The sequence below is a fragment of the Talpa occidentalis genome, unplaced genomic scaffold (genome assembly GCF_014898055.3).
Source record: "Talpa occidentalis isolate TD23 unplaced genomic scaffold, MPIMG_talOcc4v2.1 talOcc4.2, whole genome shotgun sequence".
Classification (NCBI taxonomy): Eukaryota; Metazoa; Chordata; class Mammalia; order Eulipotyphla; family Talpidae; genus Talpa; species Talpa occidentalis.
This window is the reverse complement of record NW_023602073.1, coordinates 42761681-42781372: the sequence shown is the minus strand read 5'-3', so window position 1 is coordinate 42781372 and position 19692 is coordinate 42761681. Positions and strand designations below refer to the sequence as shown.

The 19692-nt window shown below is 51.6% G+C and overlaps 1 protein-coding gene across 2 annotated transcripts; it reads left to right on the top strand.

Moving 5' to 3' along the window:
- The first annotated feature begins 363 nt into the window (after window positions 1-363).
- On the top strand, window positions 364-12986 carry GNL1 (G protein nucleolar 1 (putative)). 2 transcript variants are annotated; one of them, XM_054698564.1, is made up of 13 exons: window positions 364-518; window positions 938-1103; window positions 1467-1603; window positions 1754-1905; window positions 2023-2094; window positions 3029-3233; window positions 3387-3482; window positions 3883-4077; window positions 9351-9529; window positions 9604-9766; window positions 9999-10139; window positions 10541-10648; window positions 12305-12986. In XM_054698564.1, exons 1-13 carry the CDS (start codon window positions 446-448, stop codon window positions 12466-12468), a joined length of 1851 nt encoding a protein of 616 aa, XP_054554539.1. In that variant the 5' UTR covers window positions 364-445; the 3' UTR covers window positions 12469-12986. The 2 variants fall into 2 exon arrangements, with proteins under 2 accessions (XP_054554539.1, XP_037375201.1); XM_037519304.2 differs by lacking the exon at window positions 12305-12986 and having other exon boundaries at window positions 10541-12298.
- The last annotated feature ends 6706 nt before the right edge of the window (window positions 12987-19692 follow it).

Here is a 19692-nt window from a genome sequence, read left to right as displayed (position 1 = left end):
GCGTCCACGCCCCTCCCCGCGGCGGCCCGCCCCCCGCCCCCGCCCCCGGCGCCCCCGCCCCTCCAGGTGAGCGGTGGCGTCTCCCGGCGCGCCGGGGAGTGATGACACGCGGCCCCCCTCCTCCCTGTGCGACTTGGTAGCGCCCGTGACGAAGCCAGCCCGATCCTCCCACGCGCGCCTCCTTCTCGCCGCCGCTGCCTCCCCCCATGCCGCCGGCTCTCACGTGCGGGTAGCCCACCCGGCCTCCTCCCGCCGCGCCCCCGGAGCGCTGGGCCCGCGTCGCCCCCCACCGCCTCCCGCCCGGCCGCGGGCGCCGAGTCGCCCGCTGACGTCACCCAGAGCCCCGCCCCCTCAGGGTCCCGGGCCCTTGCGGCGGGGGCCGCCGGGGAGTCAGTTGAGGCGGCGGGAGCTCCGCGGAGGGCGGGCCAGGGGACTGGTCCGGGCCATGCCGAGGAAGAAGCCCTTCAGCGTGAAGCAGAAGAAGAAGCAGCTGCAGGACAAGCGGGAGCGGAAGCGGGGTGAGTGCGGGAGCCGGGGAGGGGGCGGGGCTCGGGCTCCCGCACCTCTGGAAGGAGGGGTGTGCCCGCACACCTGGGGGCGTGGGAGGGGCTGGTGGCCGCGCGCCGGTGCGTGCGGGTGACCGCGGAGGGGATTCCCTCACCCCACCCAGCCCCCCCACATCTGGAAGGGGTGGAGAAGGATGGCGAGTTGGGGGAGGGGAAATCCTCCAGCTCCAGCGGGGCGCCGTCCCCGCAGATTCCTGGAGAAGTGATTTCCCCCCCCCACGCACATCCGGGAGGGCCCAGGACCGGGTGACTGGGGAGCCCGGGCCCCAATTTAAGTGGGGTGGGGTGAGAGGGAGCCAGGCCTGCCGGGGAAGGGGGTCTTGCGTCCCCGAGAGTCGGCCAGCACTGGCGTCACCGGCTCCTCCCCGCAGGGCTTCAAGATGGGCTGCGATCCAGTTCCAACAGCCGCAGCGGGAGCCGGGAGCGGCGGGAGGAGCAGACCGACACCTCCGATGGGGAGTCTGTGACCCATCACATCCGCAGGCTCAACCAGCAGCCGTCCCAGGGGCTGGGCCCGCGAGGCTATGACCCAAATCGGTGAGGGTGGGCGGGGGGCGCTGCCCGGGACTTCCCCGCCCACCCTGCAGTCCGAGTTTGGGGGGATCGCGGGTGCTGCTGTTGGAGCCGCTCCTGGAGGTGTGGGGCTGGGTGCCTCGGTTCTCGGCGGGCCGCCAGCTCACCGGAGCGGGACACAGTCCTCCCTCCGAGGGACTGGAGAGAGCTTAGCTTTGAGAACCGTGGGGCTGAGGGAAAAGACGAATGTTGCTTGAAAGAGGAACATGGGGAGTGCCCGCATAGAGAGAAGACTTGAACTCTGGAGAGAAAGCTTTGTGAGCTTGTCGCCCGAGAGGGGAGTTTGTGGCCACAGTGTTGTGATGGACGCTGTCCCTGCCCTGTTAGATACCGACTGCATTTTGAGCGAGACAGCCGGGAAGAGGTGGAGAGGAGAAAGCGAGCTGCCCGGGAGCAAGTGCTCCAGCCGGTCAGTGCTGAGGTGTTGGAGCTGGACATCCGGGAGGTCTATCAGCCTGGTTCAAGTGAGTGAGAGCTCGGTGTCTGGATTTTGGGACAGGCAGTGGGGGAGTTTGGAAAAATAAAAGCTTACCATAAGGAAGGAGGGATCTGGGAGTCACCTTTGATGCTGAAACTATCCTCAGACTTACTTGGTACTTTCCTTGATGTTCCAGTCCTGGACTTTCCCCGCCGTCCTCCTTGGAGCTATGAGATGTCCAAGGAGCAACTAATGAGCCAGGAGGAGCGGAGCTTCCAGGAGTATCTTGGGAAGATTCATGGGGCTTACGCCTCTGAGAAACTCAGCTACTTTGAGCACAATCTAGAGGTGAGAACGGAGCAGGTATAGAAGTGGGGCATAATGAGCCACATTTATGTGGGTCTGGGGTCAGGCAGGAGAGAAACTCTGAGCTCAGGTTCTCTTCTGCTGATTTTGTTTTTTTAGACGTGGAGGCAGCTGTGGCGGGTGTTAGAGATGTCTGACATTGTCCTGCTCATCACTGATATCCGACATCCAGTGAGTACTGGGCATGAAGGCAGACAAGGGGGAGGAAGGAAGAAGATTCTAGGGAGGAGGGAGAAAGAGTTTAAAGGGCAAAGGTAGGAGTTGGGACATAAGAGGTATCCTCGTTCCTTTCCCATCTACTCTGCCATGCTAATACCCGCGGTCAGTGCCCAGTCCTTTATCTGTGTCTCGGCCTGGCACTCTGCCTCAGGCCAGCTAACTCTCTTCTCCTTTAACTCTGTGACAAATTGCATATCCTGTTTCCCAACCCACCTAGACAGATACAAAGCCCCAGTGTGGTGCTCCAGGGGACTCTATGAAGGCAGCCGGGGTTTCCTCCTGCCTGCCACAGCAGTTACCACAGACTCAGCCTCACTTGGATGCTAGGGTTAAGGCTCAAGACTGTTGCTGGGCAGCCCTGAGTAAGCCTGGCTCAGCCACTTCACTGCTGTCCTCTGGTGGCGGAAAGGGAGGTCTGTGGGAATATTTAGGTTGGACGTCCTTAATGACTCACACATACTACTCCTATATGCAGTCTCACAAATGCATACACCTCTGCATTCACACACATACAAACATGTTCTCAACGCAGACATGCAGACGTGTACATGCACACACATATGTTTGCGTACACAGGAAAATGCTAGATTATTAATTTCTGTCCTAGCCCCCTCCCTGTGCCTGGTCGCAGCCTTTACTCCAGTGTGCTAGTTTTGTTCTCTTGTTTTTGGCAGGACATGTGGGAAGTCCCCCAGAAACAAATGCACAGATGTTTCTTACCTCTTGCTTTGTGTTCCTAGTTCACTTTGGCCGATTTACCCTTTTACCCCAAAATCTGATACCACCAGAGTGTTGTCTCCAGGCTGTGTTGATGATTGGGGAACTGGAGGCTGAGAACTCTGGGTTGACCTGTCATTGCTCCGTCTCCTTACCAACCCTGTCCCAGGTTGTGAATTTCCCACCAGCACTTTACGAGTACGTGACTGGAGAACTTGGACTGGCCCTGGTGCTGGTCCTGAATAAGGTGGATCTGGCGCCCCCAGCTCTTGTGGTTGCCTGGAAGCATTACTTCCACCAACATTATCCCCAGCTCCATATCGTCCTTTTCACCTCTTTCCCGAGAGACCCCCGTGCCCCACAGGACTCTAGTGGTGAGTGGGCAAGGAGAAGGGCTCATGGGAGAGGTGGGATGGCAGGGGACAAAGGGGAGAACAGAAAAAGTTAACAGGGGGGTACCTGATCTTGGCCTGAAGAGTGGTGGGAGAGATGGGGTGCATGAAACCCTTTTTGCCCTCTGATCTCAGTTTTGAAGAAGAGTCGGAGGCGGGGGAGAGGATGGACTCGGGCCCTGGGGCCGGAGCAGTTGCTGAGAGCCTGTGAAGCCATCACCGCGGGAAAAGGTATGTGCCCCTCAGAGGAGGCTATGGGGGGTCATGGGGGAGGTCAGGCCCTGAGTCATTTTCACATTTCCCAAAGTCAAGCCCTCCATTGTGGACTTTATGGCAAGATGGCAGAGGGAGGATGGAAGAGGGAGCAGACTGACTTGGTGGGACAAGAGAGGCAGCAGGAAGGCAGGAGCCCCAGGTGTTTGCTGCCTTCAGTTCTCTGAGTAGTTTTCAAAAACTCAGATATGAGCATGATTCCAGGGTGGGGTCACATGAAGGCTGTGGAGAGTCCCTGTGGTAGGTTGGCACCATGCTACTACAGAGGGCGCAGGTATACCAACTGAATTGTGTGAGGTCTGTACCATTATCTATGGGCCCTGGGGAGAACCTTCTTCATCTTTTCCTTCCTGAGTAGTGGACTTGAGCAGCTGGCGGGAGAAGATTGCCCGGGATGTGGCCGGGGCCACCTGGGGTAATGGCTCCGGGGAGGAAGATGACGAGGAGGATGGGCCGGCAGTCCTGGTGGAGCAGCAGACTGACTCGGCAATGGAGCCCACTGGCCCGACTCGGGAGCGCTACAAGGACGGGGTGGTGACCATCGGCTGTGTGGGTAAGGAGGCAGTGGTCAGGTGTGGTGGCCTCTGAGGAGGTATGGGATTTCCGCATTTTTTTTTTTTTAAAGATTTATTTATTTATTTTTATTTATTTATACAAGCACTGGGTACAGTCAGAAGCGCGGGAGGGTGAGAGAATTCACCAGAGCCAGAGCGGGGAGCAGAGCAGGCAGAAGGACTGAAGTACACTGCTGAGGGGTGCAGCGGGCGGCAGGAGAGGTCTGCGCGCCATGTGGGACCCTCCTCCAGTGGCCGGGGAGTATCCGGGGATGGAACCGGCACCGCAGAGGCCGCGGGCAGCTTCGCAACCCAGCGCTCAACCGCTGCACCACCTGGGAGGCCCGGTTCCCACATTTGTAAGAGGGAGGGTGGTCAAGTCTCTTGACGCTCCAGGGTCCAAGAGAGAGAGGAAGCTGTCTGCTGTAGTGGCCAAGTTAAAGTCTACCTCTTCTCAGCTGATTTTGATCTTTCTTTTTTTTTTTTTTTTAAAGATTTATGTATGCATACAGGAATTGGGGTATAGGCCAGAGGTGCAGAGGGGGATGTGTGTGTGTGTGTGTGTGTGTGAGAGTGAGAGAGAGAGAGAGAGAGAGAGAGAAAGAGAGAGAGAGAGAGAGAGAGAGAGAGAGAGAGAGAGAGAGAGAGAGGATTCACCAGAGACAGCAGGGAACAGAACAGGTAGACTGACTGACTGACTGAAGTACACTGCTGAGGGGAGTAACGGGCAAAACAGGAGATGTCTGCTGTGCCATGTGGGTAGCTTCCTGGCTGGCCAGGGATAGAACTCTGCGGATAGCTTCACAGTGCTGTGTTTAACCCCTTGCGCCACCAGGGAGGCCCCTGGTTTTGATTTTTATCAAGATGTTACCATTCTGAGTCTCGGTTACTTTGATTTAAAACCTGAGGATACTGATAACCCAATGAAAGGAATGGATGTGAAGAGAGAAAGAAATAGTGTATGGAGAGCCTAATGCGCTGATAAGTTGTGATGATAATAATAATAATAATGGTAATCATTTAATAACTTCAGCATTTGTATGTTACTCTGTATTAGACATTGTTGAAATGATTTATGTATATTAAGTGTTTCAGTTGTAGTTGTTGGTCCATAGCAGTAGAGTGATTATTAAATCATAGTAGGGGCTTAGGTAGTATTGGAGTCCTTCTGGATCTTACCCTGTGCCTGTTGTCAATGAATATCTTTAATTAAGAGCTTTGTCTCTGTTCTCAGCAGGGAATGTGGGGTTAAGGCCCAGGGCCCCTCTTCATCTTGGGTGGGAGAAGTGAGAGTGACTTTGACAAAGTTGTTTCTGAGGTGATATTAGAAACAAAAAGGTCCAAGGCCAGAAGAAATTAGGGAGAGCAGAGTAGTGGGGCTTCTCAGAGACAGTTCTTCATTTACCTTTCAGTCTCTTTTTTGTCTTGCAAAAAGGTCTGCCTTTCTGACATTGTTCCCTTTCCTGTCATCTCCTCTGCTCTCCCTCCCAGCGCCCCTGTTCCCTCTCAGTAGCCTCTGCACCAAGTTGTGTTCAGGGTGTTGTGTATGTTGGGGCGAGGGGGCATGTTCTGTGGAACAGGCAGCCTTGAGTGTGGATTTCCCCCCAGCTCCCAGTCACCTGTCCTCTCCGTGGCCAGTCCTGAGTGCCAGGTGGCGCTCTAGGTTGGGACATGCAGCCGTAGAAATGAAAGGAAAGGCCTGACCCTCACGGTATTTGTTTTCTTGTGAATAAATTGATTCATGATCTGAGATCATATTATTTAGGGACCATGAAAGAGGGTGGATGGCCACTGGGAGAGGAGGGGCCCTCGTGACAGGCTCCTGAGATGAGTGCAGGAGGGTGAGATGCAGTGACCAAGTACAGATGTGGGGCCAGGGCTTAACACTCAAGAGGTCCGAAAATAGAGGGTCTTGAGGTGGGAATGAACTTGATGGTATGACTGGGCAGAGTGCTGGGGAGGTCGGGGTATAGGACCAAGAAAGAGAGCTGGGAATGAGGTCAGGAAATTCACAGGCCTTGCGTAAGTCCTGTGGCCAGGAGAAGGCATTTGGGTTTGATTCCAAGTCTGATAAGAAGCCAGTGATGGGTTTCTGTAGGGGAGTAGAAGAATCTGAGTTTTTTAAAGTTTATTCTATGTGCCGAGTGGGGGAGTAAATGGTAGGGGTTGGCAAGAAAGGAAGCAGAGAGCACAGTGGCGGCTTGCACAGTCTAGGGGAGTGATCAGAGTTGCTCATAGCAGAGCAGAAGAGGTGGAGGCAGTGACCCATGGTCAGAAACTGTGAAATTTGAAGGTAGAGAAAATGGGATTGCTTGTGGGTTATACTTGAGGAAAAGACAAAGAGGAATGAGAAGGACTCCCAGGTTTTTGTTCTGGCAACTAGGAACGCTGCAACAGGAAGATTGGAAGAGGATTAGGTTTGGAGAGGGTGGTTGATGTGGATCAGAAATTAAATTAGGGCCTCCCCTGGTGGTGCAGCGGTTAAGCGCTGGGTTGCGAAGCTGCCCGCAGCCTCTGTAGCGTGGGTTTGATCACCGGCGGCTGGCGAGGGTCCCACATGGCGCACAGACCTCTCCTGCCGCCCCCGCTGCTCCCCTCAGCAGTGTACTTCAGTCCTTCTGCCTGTTCTGCTCCCTACTCTGGCTCTGGTGAATTCTCTCACCCTCCCACACTTCTGACTATACCCAGTGCTTGTGTAAATAAATAAATAAATCTTAAAAAAATTAAATTAAATTAAAAATTTCTCAAGGGGCCTTGCTGGTCTCAGCACTATTACCACTACAGCCTGAGTTTGATCCCCGGCCAGGGAGATAACCCACATAAGGCACAACAGACTTCTCCTGCCTCGCCTGCTGCTCCCCTCAGCAGTGTATTTCAGTAAATCCGCCTGCTTTGCTCCCCACTCTGTCTCTGGTGAATCCTTTCACCACCACCACCCCTTCCCACACACACACCTCTGGCCTACATCCCAGTTCTTCTATGCAAAAATAAATATATATATATTTTTTTTTGGTTAAAGATTTATTTATACAAGCACTGGGTACAGTCAGAAGCACGGGAGGGTGAGAGAATTCACCAGAGCCAGAGCGGGGAGCAGAACAGGGAGACTGACGAAATACACTGCTGAGGGGAGCAGCGGGCGGCAGGAGAGGTCTGCGCGCCATGTGGGACCCACCTCCTGTGGCCGGGGAGCAGCCGGGGATCGAACCGGCGCTGCAGAGGCTGCGGGCAGCTTCGCAACCCAGTGCTCAACCGCTGCGCCACCGGGGAGGCCCTAAATAAATATTTTTTGAAAAATGAAATATCCCAGGGCCTCCCCAGTGGCGCAGCGGTTGAGCGCTGGGTTGCGAAGCTGCCGGCGACCTCTGCGGCGCCGGTTCGATCCCCGGCTGCTCCCCGGCCACCGGAGGAGGGTCCCACATGGCGCGCAGGCCTCTCCTGCCGCCCGCTGCTCCGGGAGATGTACTTCAGTCCTTCTGCCTGCTCTGCTCCTCGCTCTGCTCTGGTGAATTCTCTCGCCCTCCCGCGCTTCTGACTGTACCCAGTGCATGTATAAACAAAACAAACAAACAAACAAATAAATAAATAAATAATAAAAAACATGCCTCTATAAATAAAAAAAAAAAAAAAAAAAAATGAAATATCCCAAGTGGAATTGTGATCTAGGAGCCTAGAGCTTAGGGGAATGGACTAGAGATTTAAAGTTGAGGGAGGTTTGGTTTGGGGAGCCATTGGTGGATATAAATGTATTTAAAGCTGTGGAACTGGATGAATTGTTGTGGGAGAGGAGGTGGGTAGAGAGAAGGAGGCCAGGCTGACATAAGGAGATTGAGTTAAGAGAAGGAAACCCAGAGAGTGTCCTTGAACTCAAATGAAAAGAGAGGAGAGGAATGAATGAAATAAAGAATGAAATGAGGAAAGGAGGGCTCAGCTGGTTCAATGTTGCTGATGGGCGGTGAGATGAGAACAGACGCGCTCAGCAGGCGTGGCACCAGGAAGATCAGCAGTTTCAGTGGCGTGGAGGAGAGAAAGCCAGACGGAGTAGACTGACAAGCGAATGGGCCAGAACCTGGTGGAACTTCAGATGGCGTCCTCGGAGAAAGGGGCTGCACATGTTTGTATAATGTGCAGAAGGTACAGAACTGAACCACACCATTGGGGCTACATAGGCCATGAAACTGAAGAGAAACATTAGGTCATGTGTGGAGGGAGAGTGTCATGATTAAGGGGCAACTGGGGCTTCTGAGGAAGCGCATCACATCCGGGGCCCAGGGTGGATGATGTGGGTTCATTTGGCACGTTTATGTTTTGTGCATATTTGAATATGTTGTACTTTATAGTCTCAAAGAAGATGGCATGACGAAGTGGTGGCAAAAATAGACCAGTCTTTTTATTTAAGGAGTTTCACTATAAAGGGGGCAGAGAGATGGGAATGGCAGGGGTGGTTTTCTTCTCCATTTTCTTGTAAACAGCATTGCTGGCATGTACTGCATCTTTCCCAGACCTCCATCAGCTGCCCAGCAGGGCAGGGTAGCATTTTATAGGATGGGGGCCTTGCTAGATGAGTAAAATGGAGGGGGGAGGCGGGACCGGGGAGTTTGAGGTCTATGAAGGAGGACTGTAGAGTGGGATTGTGGATCTCAGTTGGTAAGAAGGAAAATGAGGACCTGAGTCAGGTCTTAAGTGTCATGTTCCCTGCTAAGGCATGGCCAAAGAATGATGGGAATGGAGGAACCGGAGTAAGTGGGCTGGAAAGGGGATAGCAGGGCAGAGAGGGGTGCTTGCAGTTGACACTTCAGAGGTGTGAGGGGCAGGGCCAGGGTCTGACCACCGGAGTGGGTAGCTGAGGTGGGGTGGAGGAAACAGCCTTTGGCAGGGAGGTCCTCGCGCCGAGACCTCTGTGCTGAGCATCATGTGCAGATCCGGGTGGCCAGAATGACGGTGGTGGTCATGAACCCCCAGAGCTTCTAGCCTTCTCCTTGGAGATGTTGTGAGGTTACGAGGTGCGTGTCTCACTGGCACTGGGCACACAGTCCGCCAAGACACGACTGTGTGGGTTTCTCATTTACTCCTGACCGCTCTGTGGCTGGAGATGGCTGCTCTGCAAAATAAGGAAACCTGGCAGTCCAGAGCCTGATTTGTTGTTTGCAATGTCAAACCGCTTCCTTTATTTCTGTGCCTTATTTCCCCTTTCACCCACAGCTATGGCACTGAGTCCTGTCTGTCACAGGGTAAGGATCTGTCAAAAACTCATTTTCCTTGCCTTCCTCAGGTTTTCCCAATGTGGGGAAGTCCTCTCTGATCAACGGACTGGTGGGGCGGAAGGTCGTGAGTGTCTCCAGAACCCCAGGCCACACCCGATACTTTCAAACCTACTTCCTCACTCCCTCCGTGAAGCTCTGTGACTGCCCTGGCCTCATATTCCCTTCTCTGCTGCCCAGGCAGTTGCAGGTATGAGGGCAGAGGGAGTGGGGGAGAGAAGGCAGGACAAGGAGGACGGTGCTAAGTCCACTTATTTTCCTCAGGTCCTGGCGGGGATCTACCCCATCGCCCAAATCCAGGAGCCGTACACTGCCGTGGGCTACCTGGCCTCCAGGATCCCTGTGCAGGTCCTGCTCCACCTGCGCCACCCCGAGGCCGAGGACCCCTCAGCGGATCACCCCTGGTGTGCCTGGGATATCTGTGAAGGTGGGCTCCACGTGCCAGGCTTCTCCCCTCACCCTTTATCCTGCTCAGGACCTGCTCTGTTTCCTCCTCTCCTCAGAGGTTCTGCCTTGAATGGAACACCCCTAGATTTCTATCACCGGGCCAGCCAGATCTCTGGTCTGGATGTTCTGGGGAAAACTGAAAGGACTGTGTTGTGGGCATAGGCTAATGGTGACTGGGCCTGGCTTCCCTCCCCATTCTCTCCTCCCTGCAGCCTGGGCAGAGAAACGTGGTTACAAGACAGCCAAGGCGGCGCGGAATGACGTGTACAGAGCGGCCAACAGCCTCCTGCGTCTGGCACTGGATGGCCGCCTCAGCCTGTGTTTCCAACCCCCTGGCTACAATGACCAGAAAGGTCAGGCCATTGTGTTCTTCCCCACCCCCTGCTGTGATATCCAGGCCCCCCCCCCCCCCCCCCCCCGGCTTTGTGGCCACTCAGTGAGGGGCAAACCTGGCTTCTGTACCTGTTGGCCAACTCAGTTACTGAGCATCTCTCAGGTGGTTTCCTCATGTGCAAAACCAGGGTGCTAGTTGCCCACTGGCGAGTTAAGGTGTGCAGAGCTTCTGGTCATTGCCCAGCACGCGGGAGCATGGGGGAGCGAATGGATGAATGAATGAATGGATGAACAAATGAATGCCAGCAGCTATAAAAATTATGTTACCCTTCATCGTTGCCTTTCCCGTGTCTTTGTCTGTCTTGGTCAGTAGTTCCTTGCTTAAAACCCTTCCATTCCTTCTCTTGTTCTGCTTCCGCAGGCACCTGGGAGTCCCATCCGGAGACCACGGAACTGGTGGTTTTGCAGGGCAGAGTGGGGCCGGCGGGTGACGAGGAGGAGGAGGAAGAGGAAGAGCTGAGCAGCTCCTGTGAGGAGGAGGGAGAGGAGGATCGGGATGCAGATGAGGAGGGGGAAGGGGATGAGGACACCCCAACCTCAGCTCCTGGGTCCAGCCTGGCTGCCCGAAACCCTTTTGCTCTGCTGGGCGAGGACGAGTGCTGAGGGCCCGCCCTGCACCGTCTTCCCCATCCACTGTCTTTGCTTTTGGACTGACATGGGGTGTCTCCCCTCTGCGGCCCCAGTTGTGAATAAAGATTGTCTGCTTTGTAGCCCCTTCCCCAGATGGACTGGGAGACAGCGGCTGTTTCAGCCGACCGCTGTGGGAGGCTTCTCTCCTTCTGTTTTCCTGCAGCCGCTTTGCCAAGAAGTTGTTTGGAGTTCATGCAGTGGGCGCTGAGACCCGCTTCCCCTGCTCACCTCCCATTGCACCTTAGGAGTCCATATCTCCGCGGGGAGGGGAGATCACCTCAGGCGTTTGCAGCCCTGTTTTAAATCCATCCCCTTTGTGGCATTCCCTCTGGGATTGGAGCAGCCTTGTGCGCCCCCTGCTGCCAGACCCGGGTTATACCAGTAGCTTCTGGAGAAGAAGCAGTAAGGGAAAGTGTCCTAGGTTGGTGTCTCCAAGTGAGATGTTTACAGGATTTATTTAAATTCAACAAACATTTCTGGTGGGTCTCTTGTGTGCCTGGACCTGTGCTAAGCACTGAGCATATAAAGATGTGCGTACAGGGCCTGATGTAAATTTGCATCCTGGCCATGATCAGACCCTGAACTCAGGCACCCAGGTTTTGGGCTTAAGACAGGTGTGTAATGTTCTCCAAATATTTGGGGCCCATACTATATAATTCTAGAACTTCCTGTTGATGGGAATATTTAGTTAAGACTAAATGCTTGTAAAAACGATTAAATGTGTACGAGTAGAGTGTTAATTACTGCAAACAGCTAGTGTGCACATGGATGGTTGGAACAGAGCACATGTTAAATACACTGTGATGTTTGCATATTTAAAATCCCAAGCACACTAAGGTTGTGAGATTCAATCAGGAGGCACAGAACTAACTTCTGTGTCCATCTGCCCTGGTTTGGGATGGAGCCAAGGTGACCCAGCACAGGGTCTGACGTATTCTAGAGTGTCATGTGCATTTCAGCAGAGATCAGATTTATTTATATATTTATTTTTTAAATTTTATTTTGTGTATAAGAACTGGGATATAGGCCAGAGGTGCTGGGGTGGGGGCTGTCATGGTAGGGGTGGTAAAGAATTCACATAGAGACAGAGTGAAGAGCAGAATAGGTGGATCTACTGAAATACACTGCTGAGGGGAGTAGCGGGTGAGGCAGTGGTGTCGGCCATGTGGGTCACCTCTCTGGCCATGGATGGAACTCAGGCCTTAGTAGTGATAGCACTGAGACTTAACTCCTAGGCCACCAGGGAGGCCCCAGCAGTTATCTTTCTACTGAGTTGGGTATTTTGCTGTGTTTCTTCCTTGACAAGCAAGCGGCTGCCTTCCAAGATTTAATTTTTGGAGAAAAGGGAGAATGTGGACTTTGTTTTATCAGCTACCACAGGGTGGACTGGATTAGGTGGTTGCCAAAAGCATTGGACAGGTTGACTAGTAGGTGTGGGAGTGAGGGGAGAGGGAGCACTGGATTCCTTCTCTTCACACTGTAGCATCCCTTTCAGGTCTGGGTCACTGGGCGGTGTCTGTAAGGCCAGCAGAGGTGCTATCCATCCAGGAACAAGGACAGACAGATGTTTGGGCCACACCTTCCCTGAAGCTACTCCCTCTAGGCCCCAGCGAGGACGTGTCTTGCAATTGTCTAAGCCTAAATACTATCAGTGTGTAAAAGAAAAGAGTTCCAGTGGAGAGTAAAACCTACCTGTCTCCCATCTCGGACTCGGTCTTCTGATGCTGGAAGAAGGGAGACCCCACTTGGCTTTCTCTGAGGGGTCCTGATATTCGGGGAACTCTGGGGGATTTCTCTGCTGCTGGAGGTGGGGTGGGGATGTTGGGATCATCTTGAAAAGAAAAGGGAGAAAAAAATCCGAATTCTGTTGTTCCCTGACTCCTCTGTGTTGCTTCTTTTCACTTCATCTTTCGTTAATTGAATTTTACCAGACTCATTTGGGAGAGTCCAGGGTGGGATGAAGAGTCGTGACCTGGAGTTGGAGGTGAAGGTGAAGAGGAGGAATTTTAATTCCAAAGACTTGGAAGGAGCAAATTTTTTTTTTTAAAGATATTTATGCATACAAGAACTGGGATACAGGCCAGAGGTGCAGGGTGGTGAGAGGATTCACTAGAGACAGAGCGGGAAACAGAACAGGAGGAATGACTGAAATACATTGCTGACCCCTCAGCGGGTAAGACAGGAGAGGTCTTCTGAGCCATGTGGGTAGCTCACTGGCTGGGGATCGAACTCATGCTGCAGTGGCTGTTAATAGCTTCATAAGTTGCATCTTAACCCCTTGCGCCACCAGAGAGGCCCAGCAGGAGCAATACTAACATCCCTTGGGACTGGACTATGAACGATTCTTTCCAGACCCCTGTCAGTGACTCGCTCATTCTGTAGGAAAGTAATACTAGAAAAAACTTCCAGCAAAAAGCAGGTCCAGAAGGGAGGGATAAATAACACTCCAATGCCAGTGTACTTGAGACTGAGCTTGAAACTAAGAGGGTCAAAGGGACCCAGGGGTGTAGTCTTCCAGGCTGAAATGCTCAGGACCCCTGATCTCAAGCATCTTTGGGTCAGGTCGACTATGGGAATACTTGACCTAGAGATCTGGGGCTCTGACACTTTCCACAACTTCTGAACAGTTTTTTTTTAAAGGAAGGGTGACAGGCAGGATGCTCTGAGTGATGATATGAAGAATGAGTGTTTACTGGATTTGGCAATGAGTCTGGAGTGTTGGCCAGAGGTGGGGGGGGGGTGAGAAGATTCACCAGAAACAGTGGGGAGCAGAGCAGGTGGATCTACTGAAATACACTGCTGAGGGGAGCAGCACATGAGACAGGAGAGATCTGCTGTGCCATGTGGGTACCTCCCTGGCTGGGGGTCGAGCTCTGGCTGCAGTGGCTGGTGATAGCTTGATAGCACTGAGACTTTTAACCCCTGTGCCACCAGGAGTCTCCCTTCTGACCAGTTTCTTGATGGTGAGAACCCAGTGCGCCCATTTATGCTCACATTCCATTTAGGATATTGAACAAGTTCCTTCTAAACTTCCCTTTATCCAGACTGAGTACTGCTTCTAGGATAAGGTAGCAGTATGTGATCCAGGGAATTCAGTGGGCTGGGCCTCTTAATTTCTTGTGATTTTGGATATAATCAAAAAATGGTGGAAAACAATATGTGCTGGACATCCTGCGTACTGGGACAAAAAGATTGAATAAGATTGATAGATCCTAACTTCAAAGTATAGTGTTTCCTAATACTAATAATATACAGGTTCTGACTTGGCACCTGGCTGGGTCATGGGACCATTTCCTGAGGCGGTTTATGCAAGTGCAGCTTGGGGAACGGAAGTCATGGCTGCAGGCAGATTCTAGTATCAGCAACATAAGGGCGGGAGGAAAGTAACCGAGATAGTGCACAGAAAGTGTGTAGCATGAGAAGAGAAAGAGATGAAGAAAGTGGAGAATGAGTCAAAGGAAGGGCTAAGAAAGGATAAAACCAAAGGAAACGGGATGGGATGAAAGCCCAGGGGAAGAAGGAGGGGACGGGCGGGATGCTCTGAGTGATGATATGAAGAATGAGTGTTCACTGGATCTGGCAACAAGGAGTCCTGGTGATCTTGGGAGCAGTTCCATTGGACAGGTGAGCTCCGAGGCCGCCCAGGTCACAGGGATGGAGGAATAATAATTTTTTTAAAATATTTTTTTGTTATTTATACAAGAACTGGGGTACAGGCTAGAGGCGTGGGAGGGTGAGAGGATTCACCAGAGACAGAGCGGAAAGCAGAACAGGCAGACGGACCAAAGACACTGCTGAGGGGAGCAGCAGGTGAGGCGGGAGAGGTCTGCTGTGCCATGTGGGAATGCCGCAGACCAGCACAGCAATAGACGATGAGGCCACCTCAGGGTTGAGAGAAGCGTGCAGGGTGGTCAGGGCGTTGGTGAAAGAAATGACAAACAGACACACTTCAAGAGTGAAAATCTGAGTGTAATTTTGAGTTTGTGACCAGTATATATATGTTTTCTAAAAGCACAGGAATGAATATCAATGAAATTAGCTTGCTCGCTGGCTCAGTCTATCACCATCAGGGAGGTGATCTACATAACAAGCAATGACCATTATAGAAGAAAGAAGGAAGTTTAGAAAGACAGATAAGGGATTAAAGTTTGTAGTTCTAGAAAGACGGGATAAGATTTTTAGCATTCTTGTAGTGGTTTTTGGTGGTCCTTATCTTTTGATAAGCTTCTGCCTTTTCAGGGAACTTCCGCTGAACTTCCTCTGCTTCAGGCTGTTCTCCCGCCGTGCGCTGGTTGCCCAGCCCGATCTAGGGACCGTGGCGAAAGCCATTCCTAAAGATCACTGCGGGGGGAGGTGCAGCATGGGAAGCTCCCTGGCTGGCCAGGAATTGGACCCGCGCTGCAGACAGCTTCACAGCTCAGTGCTCAACCTGCTGCGCCACCGGGGAGTGGAGGGATATGGAGGAAGGAAATGGAAGTGGTGGAGGAAAGGTTATAGTTTTCAAGAAGTTTGGTTGTGTTTGCAAGGAAAAAAAATTGAGGGAGCAGAGTACATGGAATATAGGAATTTTTTTTTTTTTTTAAGTTTGGGCATTTTAATGTGCTATTAGGAAAAAATAGATAGGAGACAGGTTGAAAATGCAGGGAGGGACCCAGGGATTAGGATGGAGCAAGCTCTGGAGAGCCTGAGACAGTTGGCCTGAGAGTGTCCGGGCAGGGCTGACCCTCCCGCAGGGCCAGTGGCGGGTGGCCATAGGAGGAAATAGCACTGATAATCATCAGCTCAGCCTCCCGGCGGCCCCTGGCACCTCTCCCTGCCATGTACCTGGGAAAATCAATAAAAGCCTGGAAAAGCCAGCAAGGGCTCCAGGACTCCTCCTTTACTCCGTCTGCTCGGATCACAGAAATCTGCACTGTACCGTCCTGCCTCTACAACCCCTCAGGGACAAACAACCACATCGCACAATATGAGCACCAGTCTGGTGGAAAGGGGCAGGAAAAACTTTAGATGAACTTTGTTTAGAGTGGCCACGGGGCAATATGACACACGTGGGGTGAGTGATTGCTGTGCAGAGCCCTCTGCAGCTATTGACTTGGGCGTTTGCCAACTTTGGGGCTCCTGAGACCCAGCACTGCACTGGATAAGGGGGTACACGAGCAGGCATCCAGGATGGAGGGTGCATTGCTGGAGAACTGTAGGGGGGCAACACGGAGCGCGGACTACTGGCTTGAGTGTGAGGCCCTTAGCACAGGTCAGAGCACATGGATCTCCTTATAGAAGGACTTGAAGCCTGGGCTGAGTTATTCAAAACACCCGCCACTCCCCACCAAGAAATGTTTGAATCAACTATAGCAGGAGCACCTACCAATAGCACAGGATGACTCTAGGCTGGTGAGGAAAAGAGAACAACTCTTAGTCTGTGACCCCATATCAACTGCAATTTGTGCCCAATGCTGCATCTAGCACTTCAAAATAGCCTGGAGTGGAAGTGGGAGGAGACCATAAGACACACAGACTGAGAAGCTGACCTGGAGAAGGGGTTTAAGGGGCAGGATGGGGCACTGTGCAGGTTTACTATGACCCGAGCAGACGGGATAAAGGAGAGAGTCCTGGAGCCCTCCGTGGCTTTTGCAGGCTTTTATTGGGGATTTACCAGGTACACGGCAGGCAGGGATGCTGGGGCCTGGGAGGCTGGCAGGCCTGCCAGCCCCCAGCAAGTCTTCACTCTATCTGGGCTCTCCAGCGTTTTCTTGTGGCCTTGCTTCTCTGCTCTCTTGTGGTTCTCTCGGCTCCTTCTCTGCTTCTGCTGCGTCCCCGTGACGCCGCCCTTAAAAGCCCAGTCTTAGCCCAGGTGAATCCCATCTACATATGCCCACACCCTACTCCAGGTGCCCGCCATCAGGCATGCATTCGGGACCGCAGGGTTCCATCATCTATCCTAATGGTGGGAGGGCAGAAAAGCCTGATACTTTTACCTTACCCTGCAAGGGGTAATTGTGGATCCCATCCCACAAGGGGAAGTTCAAATTCTGCAGTCTACCAGAGGGGATTCGCTGGTGCCCACTGCCTCAGTGCTCTTTTTTTTTTTTTTAAATTTTAATTTATGCACACAAGAACTGGGGTATAAGCCAGAAGTACGGGGCATGATAGGTTTCACCAGAGACAGAGCGGGGAGCAGAACAGGCAGACTGACTGAAATACATGGCTGAGGGGAGCAGCAGACGAGCCAGGAGAGGTCTGCTGCACCATGTGGGTAGCTACCTGGCCGGTGAGGGGGGGGGGAGGGATCGAACTCATGCTGCAGTGGCTGGATAGCTTGATAGCGCTGTCTTTAACCCCTGCACCACCAGGGAGGCCCTGCCTCAGTGCTCTTTTATACTTACTACTCCTCACTGGTACTGGTCCCCCGATTATTCCAATAGGTGCAAAGACAACAGTTGAAAATCTGTCACTATGGAAACCCATACAGCACTAAAAAGGGGGAGGCCGATGAACTCATCACAAATGCCAGAGCAAAAAAACCTGAAAGGAGTCCCGAAGCAGCAGAGCTGTGGATTATGACAGAAGGTGAATGCAGGGCAACAGTTTTGGTAACACTGATGGAACTTAAGGAAACAATGAAGGATATAAAACAACAGAATAAAGAAGGAAAATATGGGGCTTCACTGGTGGCACAAGGTGTTGAGACACAACCTTTGAATCTGTCTGTAGCCACTGCAGCATGAGTTCAATCCCTGGCCAGGGAGCTACCCACCTGGTACAGCAGACCTCTCCTGACTAGCCCACTGCTCCCCTCAGCAGTGTATTTCAGTCAGTCTGCCTGTTCTGCTCCCCACTCTGTCTCTGGTGAATCCTCTCACCCCCCGCACCTCTGGTCTATACCCCACCTCTGGCCTGTACCCCAGTTCTTTTATGCATAAATAAATAAATCTTAAAAAATATATATAACCTTTGCCTGCCTGTGTCTGTGCAAACAACTTTATCTCCTGGGTAAATTTGCTGTGTGCCACTTTCAGGGGAACTCTGCCAAAACTTTTCTCAGAGGTAACCCAAGGACCCTGTTCACTGAACCACATACCTCATCAAAACACTATATGGCGCCAAACATGGGGCCTTCTAGGCACCAGTATATTATCTTTTCATTCTGATTGCTTTAGATGTTATTTTTGATATGCTACAGTTCCAAGATGAAGGACAGTCGGATATTGTAATTGTTGCTGTTGACTCAATGTCTATTTTTATATATTTAATTTTTTATTACAAATTTAATTTACTTGGAACTTTATCTTTGGCTGCCGCAGACCAGCACAGCAGTAGACGATGAGGCCACCTCAGGGTTGAGAGAAGCGTGCAGGGTGGTCAGGGAGTCGGCGAAAGAAATGACAAACAGACACACTTCAAGAGTGAAAATCTGAGTGTAATTTTCTTTAAGTTTGTGACTAGTATATATATGTTTTCTAAAAGCACAGGAATGAATATCAAAGAAATTAGCTTGCTCGCTGGCTCAGTCTATCACTATCAGGGAGGTGATCTACATAACAAGCAATGACCATTATAGAAGAAAGGAGGAAGTTTAGAAAGACAGATAAGGGATTAAAGTTTGTAGTTCTAGAAAGACAGGATAAGATTTTTAGCATTCTTGTAGTGGTTCTTGGTGGTCGTTAGTTATCTTTTGATAAGCTTCTGCCTTTTCAGGGAACTTCTGCTGCACTTTCTCTGCTTCAGGCTGTTCTCCCCCCCGCGCGCTGGTTGCCCAGCCGGATCTAGGGACCATGGCGAAAGCCATTCCTAAAGATCACTGCGGGGGGAGGTGCAGCAGGTAGGGTTTTGCTGTTCTCCCCCTGCGCGCTGGTTGCCCAGCCGGACCTAGGGACGGTTAGCCCTAAAGGTCACTGCAGGGGGAGGTGCAGCATTTGGCAAATCCTTGATGTTTGAGTTTAGAGACCAGAAAACAGAAAGACTTACCTTTGCTTATCCAGGTGTCTGGGGGCACTACCAATTTTAGAATACATCATAATAAATTTTTGACATGGGAAAAAAGAGAAATCTTAAAGGCGTTATTAATAAAGCAACAGAACAAGGCAACAAGGGGTTACTATTGGCAACTACATGCCAATAATTGTGATAACCTTAAAAAAATGAATAAATTCCTAGATCAACATAATTTTCCAACACAGCACAAAACAGATGAACAAACCTGATCACAAGCATGGAAAGGGAAACTAATAAAATCCTTCCAAAAAAATGCCCAGGACCAGATGACTTTACAAATGAATTTTATCAAACTTTTAAAGAACTAATGCCCACCTTGCTCAGATAGTTTTTTTTTATAGTCACACTTGCATTTGATTTAAAAAATACAACAACCCTCACACAAGGTTCTTGTATGAATTCTAATTAAAAGACATTACATTCAGAATTATAGCACCCAGTGATAATTTTCAGAAGATGCTAACAGCTTCTTTGCCACTTAGGGAAGGTACAGAGGGTGAAGCTGTTTACCTGAATGTATTCTTTTTTTTAAACTAATTTTTTAAAAAGATTTATTTATTTATACAAGAACCACGGTACAGTCCAGATGCACGGGAGGGTGAGAGGATTCACCAGAGACAGAGCCGGGAATAGAACAGGCAGATTGACGAAATACACTGCTGAGGGGAGCAGCAGGCGCGACAGGAGAGGTCTGCCGTGCCATGTGGGACCCTCAGGGGGGCGGGGATCTATCCAGTGGCGCAGCAGAGGCTGCGGACAGCTTCACAGCGCTGTGCTCAATCGCCTGCGCCACCAGGGGAGGCCCGACCTGAATGTATTCTTAAATAAGTGACTACAACTGCTCTAATTTTCCTAGATGTAGCTCAGTTACAAATTACTGACCTGCGAGTT